This window comes from Kogia breviceps, chromosome 9 (assembly GCF_026419965.1).
Source record: "Kogia breviceps isolate mKogBre1 chromosome 9, mKogBre1 haplotype 1, whole genome shotgun sequence".
Classification (NCBI taxonomy): domain Eukaryota; kingdom Metazoa; phylum Chordata; class Mammalia; order Artiodactyla; family Physeteridae; genus Kogia; species Kogia breviceps.
Window position 1 is genome coordinate 29374624 of NC_081318.1, and position 13766 is coordinate 29388389.

Genomic DNA, 13766 nt, shown 5'->3' on the forward strand with positions numbered 1-13766 from the left:
AAAAGGAATCCAAATCAGAAAAGAAGTAAAGTTGTCACTGTTTGCAGATGACATGATACTATACATAGAGAATCCTAAAGAATCAGTGACTTTTTTTTCAATGCTTTCTGGGAATCGTTCTGTAGCAAAGACTGCAGAACAGATGGAACTACATAAAGAAGATTAAATGATCCAAGTATAAAGCCGATGGTGAACCTTCTTTTTCATATGTCCCTATGGGATCCTCTTTGCCTACTTGGATGGCTGGCAAATAGTGTACTGTGCCTTTAAATGCACGCGTGTGTGCACGCGCACACACACACAGTGTCAACAGAGATGCTTGGAAACGCTTATGCAGTTATTCTTGACTTTTAATATTATAAATGTTTTCTTTAGTTTAGATTGGATACTAATCAATTTTTACCAAAAATAATTCACTTCCTTTAACCTTTACATCGAAAGATATGTAAAAATGCGTACTCTATTTTTTCCTCATTTAAATTATGAACTTGTTAAGCACACACACATACACGTGCACAAACATACACATTATTTCCCCAAGGTAAATAAAATGTAGTTTATTCAATTAAGGCGTAACTAAAATGACTAGTAGCATTTCAGTGCCTTATAAACAAAACTCATCACTGCACTGTGTTTAAAAGCTTTGATCATTGTACAGCAGGCAGTTCATTTGATCAAAATTTAGAGAATATCAGGGTTAGAAGGAAGTATATCTTATCTTATTGAACCACACTTTAGTAGTTGAATCCATGGGATTCAGTCTACCAAGGGATCACTGACTATATGGTGTATACCTCCAGTAAAAAGGAAAAAAATATATACTCTCTAAACAGACTATTACTAGTAAGACATTTATTAATTGTATTATTACAATTGTTTCTAAAATCCATTATTATTGCAATGGTGAAGAGGTAAATGCAAAGCTAACTTCAGTCAGAAATGTATTACAGTTAGGTTGACAGTAAATTACAAGAAATATCCACTGACTATATATATCTGTTACAGAATACGTAATACTGTACATTAAAACAGGATGGAGAAGCTACATGAATTGGCAACATTTTATATCATTAAAAAACCATTGAAAACCTAAAAATGATGCTTGCATATAGCTGCAGATACTAGAAAATCTTTCATTTTAAAAGTTAATTCTGTATCATTCTTTTACAAAATTTATCATCGTCATATGCAGGTATGTATTGTTTATATCAAGTGATATTCGTGCCTAGATATAATTTAAGACCGTTAAATATAAATTCATATTTACTTTCATATAAAAATATATATAAAAATAGAGTATTTAAAGGAGGTGGATATTCATACTAAGGAACTGATCAATCAAAATATCTTTATGTTTTTTATAGTAATGAAATTGAGGTATTCATACATTTGGCAATTTCAGCTAAATACTGAATTAACCCTCTCAGCCTTTTTTCCCCAAAAGGAAAATAATCCTTTAAAAGCTATTGTAACTGTGAGATGTTATCTCACAACAAAGGGTTTGTACAATAAAAAAAATTTACTATCTTAATCTTAAAGTATAGAAGAGAAAGTTCTCAGTACTAGGATTAGATATGTTTTACATGTACGCCACAGTTTTATAAAAAAATAATTATATGTCTTTTCTAAATCTGGATTAGATACAGTTGCTCAGGAAAATCAAAATACAGTTACTAGTAACAGATTAGTATTTGTGGACATACACAAATGCTTTCTGGAAATAAATGCCTATGCACTTGAGAATGCTTAATCCTTTGCAAAATATTTACATAAAGTATAATTGCAATTTTAAATTATATAGAGCTCTAACAGCAAACAAAAGCTTTCTTAAGTAATATCATCAATGAAACATAATAAAGTAAACCATGAAGAACTATATTTTGTTTCTCACTTTAAAATTACATATTTAATCAACTTAGACTGCAGTTACCCATCCAAGTTCACAGACAGGCTAGGAGGGAATGTTTATGAAAACTACAAAGAATGCAAAGAAATATATTGGTGTTTTAACTGTAAAATATTACACTTCCTATCGCTTGCATAGAATCTCTTAGAATTCCCTGGAGGAGCATTACTATTCTTTTCCTTTCAGTTATAGGATGTTAAAAATCTAGGAAGAAGTGGTTTTCATAAGCATTGGATTCACAAAACCTAAAGCCTCATCAACGCCATGTTCTCTCCTGGTAAAGGGCACAAGCGTAATCCCCACTTGCAGGTGTAATGTAATTCCTTTTTCCCCGTTCCAATACTAAGGTAACGATAAAGATGATAAAGCAATACTCAAGAGCATTACCTTTTCCCCCCATGTTTCAAATGTCTATATTTCTCTTTATTATCACAATGCAATACCCAGGCCACAGTGGATCTAGTTTATGATTATACTTCAGGTCACCATTTTCTAGTTCTGTCTTTCAGCTTGAAACCAACTGATTTCCACGTGCACATCCTAACGTTATAAAGCTGTAGAAAAAGAAAGTGTTATGACTTTTTTAGCTACGTGTGCATTGGTGTGTTTGTGTGTGCTGGTGTGCCTCAGCATGGGTAGTGGAACCAAAATATACATAATGCACAGGATTTGGCTGCTAAACCATCGTCCGGGTGATTGACTTGAATCCTATTCCAAGTTCAGTCCTTCTGCAGAGTCTACACAGTTCTTTCACTGGCACACATCCTGCTGAGAAGGATTTCAGAGTAAACCTGATTAACTGGACCTCTGACATGATATGGTGATTGAACATTTGTTACAGAGTCTTGTTGTCGTTGTTGTACTTTGCTTTGATAGCTGAAATATTTTCCCACAGTATGATTTCTTGATGGTTTCATTTTAAGAAAGTGATATTCTTTGGATAATTTTGACTTCACTACCTGCAAATAAAGAGCAAAATAAATAAATAAATTAAATAATGAGGTAAAATCAAGGACATTTGAGACCTGCAAAGAGCAGGATAACTAACTCACAAACTTGGAAAAAACATCTGTAGCACATAGATGTTATAGATGTTGCCCAAAGGGCATGAATATGATTGACATGACCAAGAACCAATGTAACTTATCTTTCAAAAAGAACCAAGGTTGAAATTAGAATTCTGCCCCTTTTCTTACCCCAGGGCAGCTGTCTTTAATGCAACTAAGGAGTAGTCTCAGATAGTGTCTCTGCCACACTGCTACGTGTGTGTGTGTGTGTGTGTGTGTGTGTGTGTGTTTAGGCCAGATGCTAACATACAGAGGACACTGACATGCCTTTGCTGAGTCACTGATTCAAACATGGTACTCTAAGCCTGTCATGGCATCCTTTTATAGAATGATAACTAAAACTATTTTCAGAGAAAAGAGAAAATAGTTTTGCATTGCACACCTATAAGCTGACGCTGTTACAGTTAGTAGTTTCATTTCTCTGGACTCTTAGTAAGTCATGGAATCTGAAGGAGCAGCCTATGCTCTATTAAGCTAATAACTTTATACATGTTTGTACATATGTATAGTTTTACCTTAAAGTTGTTTTGAATAGGCAGTATAAGCATTTATAAAGCATAAAAGTATATAATAAAATGTCTCCTTCCCATCTCTGCTCCTCTTTCAGTCACTCAACAGCTGCCCCAGAAGCAACATATATTATAGTTTCTTTGGGATTCTCTTCATGGATATTTTATGAACATTAACACATACACATAAAAACAGAGGCCATATTTCTTGTCTATTTGTACAGTATGTAAAACTTTGCTCTGGTGAAATCCTATAATTGTCAGCTTTAATCACTGGGCTAATATTATCTCAGGGAGTTAGCAATAAAAGTCAGAGAAAACGAGGTGGGGACCCAGAGAGACTGGGGGAGGGGAGGGCTGAGAAGTAGGGAAAAGAGAAAATATTGGCAAAAATTTTGGGGGTGTGTTTACAAATTAATAGCAAATCTTTAATTTCATCAAATTAATGCAACTGTAAGACATTTTCAGTCACTATGGACACATTATTTATTGCTGATGACTAATGAAAGCAACACTAGCACATATGGATTTTTTAAATTCTTTTGAGGGTTATGTAATGATTTAGGTACATATTTTTTAATCCCATATAAAAGAATGCAATGAAAACAGTTACAACAATATAGAATATTTGAAAAAAGTAGCATGTGATCTATTTTGAAGTTAGGTATTTTTAGTTATGTTGTAAGCGAGCGGGAACCATTTTAGAAGAGTTGTTTGAATAGAAATTCTATAAGTCTGCGCCGAAAGGTTAAGAGCAGTGATCTTTAGGTGGAGAAATTATAGGCAATTTAAAATGTATTCTTTGTAAATTTTTGGTCTTGACTTTTTAATTTTACTGCAATGAATGTGCATTACTTTGTAATCGTAAAAACATTGAAGCTATTCCCATTTTGAAGAAAAAATATAACAGGAATGCCTTTTAAAGACAATATACCCTGCTAACCCCAAATAAATGAATTGTTTTTCTGTAACTATGGGAGGTTTGGCTTTTCATGACCAGGCCCTCAGATGAAGTAACTCTTAAGAAGGTCAGTGAAATCAGCGGGTTGTGGTGAGGAATCCCTATGGATCGTAATTTACAGCTCAGTCTGCAGTTAACCACTGATTAATATTCCAGGTCCCAACGTTGTAAGTTTCTATTATGTGCCGCTCCTTCTACGTCTGTTTGGTTGTGCAATAACTTTAAATATGATAGGCTGGGGAGGTGCACCAATGTTTTCCTGAAGGTTTTGTCCATTTTGGAGGAGGCCTGTATTCACCTATAGCAAGATAAGTGAACATTCTTAAGGAAGTTTACTTAAGGAAACACTGAAGCATAAATATTACAGTCAACCCTGAAAAAATATTAGTCCAATGTTCTGAAGCCAAAATAAGGTTAATTTTGTTTATATAGTGTTATCTTAAGTTCTGGCTTTTTCAATTGCTTGATGATCTGCATGCTAATTACATGAAAAATATAAAAAGGTTCATCCCAATGCAAAAAGGTCATATTCCTTAAAAATTTTAATGTTTTGTGTGATTTCAGAGTTGCATTTAATGTTGCATTACCAGTGTCGGATAATGCTAGTTTAAATGCTTACAGCAATCTTGAAAGTGATTCATAAAAGGGATATACAAAAAATACCTATTTCCAGTATATTTGCTGAAGCATGTAGCTTCCACTTGGGAGTAGTGTCAGTATTTTGCCAGATCACAGTGGGAAGGTTGATGATATACTTCTATTTTTAAATCACTAAGATGATCTCTGAGAAAGGAAGATGGAATGATGGCATCTCCGCCAGCTTCGGAGGACCAGCCTAATGCCTCCTATAGGGAAAGCTTCTATTATGCTATACGAGATTGACCCCTACACAGCCATGCCAGGGGTTGGCCCAACAATATCTAAGTCAGTTGGTTTCCTTTGAAAACTATTTTTCAGGAAATAATCAAACATAATGAGTTTCCCAGTTCCTTTGTTAAGCCAGTATCACCCTGATGAATCCTAAAAGCTGACAAACCTACAGAGAAAAAATGATTTCAATTTTGATTTGTCAAAACACAGACATAAAAAAATCCTCCCAAAATGTTATTGTAAATGGAATCTAGGAGCATTTAAAAAATCTAGCAGTATTATGGGCTCTATTACTAGCACATACAATTTATTTCAGCAATGTTAAGCTTCAATATTATGAAATATTTTGTCATAGATTACCAAAGAATTATTTGTAGCTATATGATTGCTTGCCCTGAAAACTCAAAGAAATCTACAGTAAAATAAGGAGATATTTTAAAGTTAATATTTAAAAATTATATAGCTTTCTATATTCTCTCAATAATTAATAAGAGATATATTAGAGAAAAGATTTCATTACAATATTAAAACAACTGCATCAAGTTCAATGATAATCTACAGGACACAGGTGAAGAATGTGTCAAAAATTTAATGAGACATAAAAGAAAACATGAATAAATGGAAAGACATAACATGTCAAATCGTCCCAAGTTAATTAAAGAGCTATTCCAATTTTAATCACAGCAGGATTTGGGGGTATATGACAAAGGAATTCTAAAACAGATCTTAAAGAATAAATGTAGGAAAATAGCCAAGACCATTTGGAAAGAAAAAAAAGCAGTGATGAGAGGATACTTTCAATACCAGATAATCATTCATCAACAGGACTTGAGTCTACCATCAACCTACCATGGACTCAATTTGTTGGCTGTATAAGCCAAGTATAAGCAGAATTCAATACTGAGATAGAAAAAACAGAAATTTTCACACTGCAGGTTAAAATGTATTTTATAAACTGCCTGTTCCCTAAAAATTTTCATGGAGAAATAAAGTAGTTCTAAATAGCACCCAATGTCATATAAATCCAGTGACTATAAAAGCTGACAGCCTAATAGTTTTAATTACACGGGATTAAAATCAAGAGTGTGTGTTTAAAATGGATCTAAGTGCTGAACTGCTAATAGGGTCTCCAATGAAGAAGGGAGTGAAAATTGAGGGTGGGTGTGTAGTGTAAAAACACAAGTATTTTTGTTTTTATTGTATATACTTATTTTAAAATGTTTAGCATTAGCAAGAACTCACGTAATCCTTTTATAATAGAAAAGCAGTAGAAGAGAAACAAAGTGATGCTGTATCTTACAAAATTAAAATGTATGATTTATTTTTGCCATGTAATATCCATCTTTCAATCTTCAGAGTTCTCTGTTAGGAAACACATGGAGTAATTCAGATACGGTCCCTACCCTCAAGGGGACTATATAAAGACACATGTCTAAGACACTTGAAGTAAGAACAAGAATGAAATGACTTCAAAGACATTGTCTGAGACTAGATCCCCAAGGTCAGGCACCATGTTGTTTCCGTGTAATGAATAGTCCCTTAGTCAGTACATTAAGGAGACAGTGCTAATTTACGGTGGCCATGATAACTTGTTCACACAGCTATTATTTCTTTGAACTTACTTGTAAAATTTGGTGTCTGGTATTGCCGTCAAACTGCTATCTCTGAGTTTCAAAATATTACTGTATTTTACCTACTCTTCTTGACTCTAAAGTGGAGGAAGAGGAGTTAGCGACATTTTTAAGTCTTGGAAATGTTATGCAAGTGAAGGATGTTTGATACCTGTACAGTAAAGAGCGAACTGTTTCTTTCCTTTGATCTTATGTGTAGAAATGTGCCCATGTGAGTCCTTCCAAAATCAGAGGACCATCTGGGGTTACTAAATTCCAACTACAGTGGCGACTGGAATGTGGCTTTGAAAGAGAGGTGTTAGCAATACAAATGTTAGGTTTATCTCTGGGGCATAATAATAGTAAACAACAAAAATGAGCTATTAGAAAACAATGGTGAAAGATTTAGGTCTTGAACCAGAGACAAAGGACTCTAGATGTTTGTGTACAGTGGTCACCTTAATCAGAGACAAATACTAACGTCTTGATGCTTCCAAATGCTTCTCTAAATCTGGGTGCATACGACTCAACAACTGAGAAAGAGACGCATCTACCTAGAGGAAAAAGGAACTACTACATATGGTAAATAACACATACCCATGTGATTGGGGAAATGTTTACATTACTTGAAACATGAGTGTTAGCTGGAGTTTTATTGTTCTTTTTTGCCACTTTAAAATAATCCAAAGTAACTCCTTGTCTTTAGTTTTGTTGTCATTTTCTTTTTGTGACTTTGCTGTGTCAAATTATATTTAAAATTAGGAAGAGAGAGTGAAGGACAATTGGTCTCCCTAAAGTGTGATAATGTGTTAGATCAGGGCTTCCCTGGTGGCGCAGTGGTTGAGAGTCCTCCTGTCGATGCAGGGGACATGGGTTCGTGCCCTGGTCCGGGAAGATCCCACATGCCGCGGAGCGGCTGGGCCCGTGAGCCATGGCCACTGAGCCTGCGCGTCCGGAGCCTGTGCTCCGCAACGGGAGAGGCCACAACAGTGAGAGGCCCGTGTACCGCAAAAAAAAAAAAAAAAAAAAAAGTGTGATAACCTATTATGTTCCCTAATCACAAGTATAAGTGTAATAATAATTTTTTTTTCTCACAGCAATGTTCAAATTTAGATTAAGTTACAAATAGGAATAGACTTTTAAGTAAAGATTATAGTGTTTCAAAACAGTAATAGGTTTTTATTATAGTATCTATGGAAACCTGGAGAGGAGTAATTTCGGAGCTGGAATAAAGGGCTGCAATGGGGATAAGGTATTATAGGTTAGGTAGATGATCACATTTTTCTGTGACTCAGTCCAACAAAAATCCTGTGCTTTGGTGTGTAGAAGTAACTTTTGCTTTCTCTTAGGCTTTTTATATGCTAAGAGGTCTCCCACTTTATGATTGTATATCTTTCCACATCTCTATGTAATTAAGGACTTGGGCACACAGACATTTTAGAAGGCATACAAATGCTCATAATTCAACTTGACTGGTTTGGGTCAATGGCTATTGTAAGACTTCCCAAACAAATGAAAAAGTGTTATAAATTACAGGACAAAAGTACACGGCAACTTTTACTATTAAATTCATGTAACTTCAACACTCAAATTGATTTCACATAAATAGTCATCAGAATGAATGTGTTACCATGTCAATTAATTGCCGCACCTAAAATAACTATGAATTTTCTTTTTAAAAAATTTAATTTATTTTTATACAGCAGGTTCTTATTAGTTATCTATTTTATACTTATTAGTGTATAAATGTCAATCCCAATCTTCCAGTTCATCCCACCCCACCCCCCCGCCCCCACTGCTTTGCGCCCTTGTTGTCCATATGTTTGTTCTCTACATCTGTGTCTCTATTTCTGCCCTGCAAACCAGTTCATCTGTACCATATTTCTAGATTCCACATATATGCGTGAATATATGATATTTGTTTTTCTCTTTCTGGCTTACTACACTCTGTATGACAGTCCCTAGATCCATCCACGTCTCTACAAATGACCCAATTTTGTTCCTTTTTATGGCTGAGTAATATTGCATTGTATATATGTACCACATCTTCTGTATCCATTCATCTGTCAATTGGCATTTAGGTTGCTTCCATGTCCTGGCTATTGTAAATAGTGCTGCAATGAACATTGGGGGGCGGGGGGTGCATGTGTCTTTTTTTTTTTTTTTCTTTTTTTTTTCGGTACGCGGGCCTCTCACTGTCGTGGCCTCTCCCGTTGCGGAGCACAGGCTCCGTACGCACAGGCTCAGCGGCCATGGCTCACGGGCCCAGCCACTCCGCGGCATGTGGGATCTCCCCGGACAGGGGCACGAACCTGTGTCCCCTGCATCGGCAGGCAGACTCTCAACTACTGCACCACCAGGGAAGCCCACCTGTGTCTTTTTGAATTATGGTTTTCTCTGGGTGTATGCCCAGTAGTGGGATTGCTGGATCATGTGGTAATTCTATTTTTAGTTTTTTAAGGAACCTCCATACTGTTCTCCATAGTGGCTGTATCTTTTTTTTTTTTAATTTAATGTTATTTATTTTTTTATAAAGCAGGTTCTTATTAGTTATCTATTTTACACATATTAGTGGAAATATGTCAATCCCAATATCCTAATTCATCACCCCCCCTCAATTTACATTCCCACCAACCGTGCAAGAGGGTTCCCTTTTCTCCACATGCTCTCCAGCATTTGTTGTTTGTAGATTTTCTGATGATGCCCATTCTAACTGGTGTGAGGGGATACCTCATTGTAGTTTTGATTTGCATTTCTCTAATAATTAGTGATGTTGAGAAACTTTTCATGTGCTTCTTGGCCACCTGTATGTCTTCTTTGGAGAAATGTCTATTTAGATCTTCTGCCTATTTTTTGACAGGGTTGTTTGTTTTTTTAATATTGAGCTGCATGAGCTGTTTATATATTTTGGAGATTAATCCTTTGTCTGTTGGTTCGTTTGCAAATATTTTCTCCCATTCTGAGGGTTGTCTTTTCGTCGTGATAATAGTTTCCTTTGCTGTGAAAAAGCTTTTAAGTTTCACTAGGTCCCATTTGTTTATTTTTGTTTTTATTTCCATTACTCTATGAGGCGGGTAAAAAAAGATCTTGCTGGGATTTATGTCAAAGAGTGTTCTTCTTGTGTTTTCCTCTAAGAGTTTTACAGTGTCTGGTCTACTATGAATTTTCAAAAAGCTAATATAGAAAGGGAAAGCTTGGTGAATTGGAAAAGTGTCAGGCAGATTATAAGCAAATACCTTTTCTAAAACTGATCTTGACTGGAATAACACCCAAGGAACTTCTGATGTGGTTCCAGATCCACAGAACAAAATAGAAAACAATTTTCAGTGGTGCAAGTGTTCCAAAATCTCTAGACCAGATTAGGGGGGAATGTTCTGATTATAAATGTGTTTCACAATCATGGGTAGGGTCTGAGGAATGAGGGTAATGGTTTTTTAAGGCTAGAAAACATGAGCTTGACCACGCGAAACCTGCTAACACAGTCTTTTAAGATAACTGTATACTATTGAAGTGCTTTTTATTTGGTATAGTCATTCCGCATTCAATCCAAGATCCAGTCACAAAAGTTATGACCAGCTGCAAAAGTAGTTTAAGAATTCACCCACCCCCAATATTTAATTATGGCCACATGAAACAAGCTATGTTTTGAGTGAAGGGAGTCCAACTTCTGAATGGGTCAAAGATGCTGAGGATTAGAGGGCAAGACTAAAGTTTTCTTTAGGAATGAGGGTGTTTTTTTTCTTTTTGTTTTCGGTGTTTCCAGATATGCAATGTCTCTGTCTCCCATCCTACCTACAAATCTTCAACCCTTTTTACCTGACAGCTGAGGCTTTTTCATTCCTGTCCCCAGTCAGGGCTCAGTTCCTGACTTTGGGAACAAATTCTGCTCTGAAGTGGGAATATTCATTAGAGGGAACTACACACCAGTAGTTTACCAATTTCATGTTAAACTGTTGGTTCTATCTCGCACTTCTATGAGGTCCCCCAGACAATAACTCCCTGTCTTAAACTCAGTTTCCTAAGTGGGTGAGTATTCATGTAATTGGATTCTTGATACGATTTGAATAACCTTTGTTAGTCTAATTGATTTCAAGCTACGTTACTTCCCTGCTCTATTTAGATGGACATGTTGTGTCTTGGAATCTATTTTGATCTTAACTCACAGGTGTTTGTTTCCATCCATCTCTCCTGAACTTAGAATTTTTATTTAAGAATATGGCACTATTGGGAGTTCCCTGGTGGCCTAGTGGTTAGGATTCTGAGTTTTCACTGCCGTGGTCCGGGCTCAATCCCTGGTAGGGGAACTGAGATCCTGCAAGCTGCACAGTGCAGCCAAAAAAAAAAAAAAAAAAAAAAAAAAAAAAAAAATATATATATATATATATATATATATATATATATATATGGCACTAGAATGTTATTTAGAAAACGATTTGTGTGGACCAACATTTCTCACTACTGAAATCACTGTAGGGATTTGCCCAGCACTATCCTGGCCTTTTTTAAAAGAGATCTTCTACTAGGCCATTGCATTTCTTGTCAGAAGAGCTCTCCAGCATCCTGTCTAAGGTGGCACATGACTGACTGCTGGTATTTAGGGGGCTTGGGGAGAAGTTGAGGGGCTCTACTTTTCAGCAGCCAATTTCACTTTCAGCTTTCTGATTTGAGCTTCTAGGTTAGTTTGCTCTTTGCTTTCCCTGTGTTTCTGAGTCTAGACTCTCTGCGGTTCGACTTTAAAAGAAATCCTATGTATGGGTGTAGGTTCTTGACTGCATGGGTTGGGGTAAGGGACTCAGGGTCCACCAGTTTTGCACACAGACTTTTAACCAATTGTTTTCTGACGTGTGCTGTAGCTCTGCCTTCCTCAGCACGTGGCTCCTTCAGGTCTGAGCCGTTCAGAGGATCCGTGGGTCAAGGGTGCCCCTCCGGTGTTTCTCCTCTCTAAGCACTTTATATTTTTAGGGAAAACATGAACTTTTATTTTTGAAAGCTAGGAACCAATTTTTAATATATTTTTTAGTTTTTATTGAAATATCGTTGATTTACAATGTTGTGTTAGTCTCAGGTGTACAGCAAAGTGATTCAGTTGTGCATATATATCTATCTATCTATTCTTTTTTAGATTCTTTTACATTATAGGTTTTTATAAGATATTGAGTATAGTTCCCTGTGCTATACAGTAGGTCCTTGTTAGGCACTTTACATTGTAAATTCCTTTGCAGGCTAAGTCAAACTTCTTAAAATGAATTCTGTCTGTTATGAGTTATTTCTTATTCTGTCTTTTTTTTGGGTGGTGATGGTGAAGATATATGTCTTTAAAGTCTTTTTCGTGGAGTTTCAAGTGGAAGAGAAGATAAATGCTTGTGGTCAATCTGCCACATTTAATCTGTACTCCAAGCGTGATTTTAGACCTTATTGTCTATGCTAGTTTTCCCAAAGTGTGTTTACTGAGGTGTTAATAGCTGTTATTAAAAAAACAAAAGTGTTTCTGTGGCCAACATTTTGGGAAAAACTGGGTCAAACTAAGCTAAACCGTTTCCTTGCTGTAAGGGCTTTTGGGATCATTTAATATACTAATACTATTTAAGAATCCTTAAAGTGGAGGGGAATACAGTATTTCCCAAACTGCAGATCCTGTTTTTACCAGGCTAGAACGCTAAAACCTAAAGTAGGAAAAATGCTAATCAAAGCAGTTCAAAGTCCATCACAGCTTGGCACTTAAAGGTTGGTAGTGAAACCTCCAGAAATGAGCGTTCATTGCACAGAATATGAGATGAAATAGTGATGGGTCAGCATCTCTTTCTAAGGCATACTGACATTCCCTGTTCCAGTACTGCAGAGGTTGGGCTGGATAGCTGCCTCCTGGGGTTATAGTACCAGTGCAACGTAGAGTGACTGACACTTTTCTTGGTTCATCCTCCATTATAACTGTCCTTCTTAAGAGAGATACCCTGAGGTTATTGGGTATCCACCATTCCATAGAGGATGGTCCTTTTGGAAGAGGATTTTGTACCAATCCATCTCAGGAAAGGTTGGGCTCCATTATGGCTAATGAGTTCATTCTCACCAGGCACCGATCTTGAATCTAATGGGCCACTAGAAAAGGCTAGAATTCACTTGCAGATGGAATGAACATGAATCATTTTACACAGAAAGGACTGTTTAGAATTATCTTCCGCAAAACGGGGTGTGGGAAAGGTAGGTAGTGAAAGCTTCTGTGACTCTTCTTTAGTTACAGAGCCATTGAAAGATTTCAGGTGACACCATTCCATTTGCAGTGTAGAAACATTACACTTGGTGGGGGCAGGAGAGATGAACTCAAGTAGTTCAAAGTGAAGGTGCCAAGAGGAAGATATTGTAATAGTCTAGGGCAAATGAATGACGGGAAAGAAGACCTGCCATCTCACCTTGCTCATTTACCAGCATCCTACCAACCATTTACCAGTGTCCTTGGCCTGCTCCTCTCCCACACTGTCAGGAGCCTTCCTCTACCAGTCCTACCCGCGCCTGGATACTCACTCCACCCCTTAGTATTAACTATTCCCCCTCTGCCCATGAACATGCCAAAGTTGTTCCTCCTATAAACTGCCCCTAGATCACTTTCTCTTCTAAATCCAATATCTTCCCCTCTTTCTTACTGTTACTTGTTGAAAGGTTTTACCTTTTCTCACTTCTTATACCTCTTCATTCTATTGTAGTTTACTCCCTGCCCTCAATATTTTACTGAAACTACTCTTAATATGGTAAGAAAGGACCTTATCAATGCCAAAAATCAATGACTATTTTAAAATCCCTGTCTTAATAGAGTTATCTATTACACTGGACAACATTAACCCTGTTTCG

General features: G+C 36.4%; 1 protein-coding gene across 8 annotated transcripts in view; it reads right to left on the reverse strand.

Moving 5' to 3' along the window:
• Positions 1–541: 541 nt before the first annotated feature.
• Positions 542–13766, reverse strand: part of CPED1 (cadherin like and PC-esterase domain containing 1) — a 306695-nt gene continuing 293470 nt past the window's right edge. For all 8 annotated transcript variants that reach the window (XM_067042285.1, XM_067042284.1, XM_067042281.1 and 5 more), the window contains one exon: positions 542–2865. In XM_067042285.1, coding sequence (XP_066898386.1) covers positions 2644–2865 — 222 coding nt within the window. In that variant the 3' untranslated portion in view covers positions 542–2643. The remainder of the gene's footprint in view (positions 2866–13766) is intronic.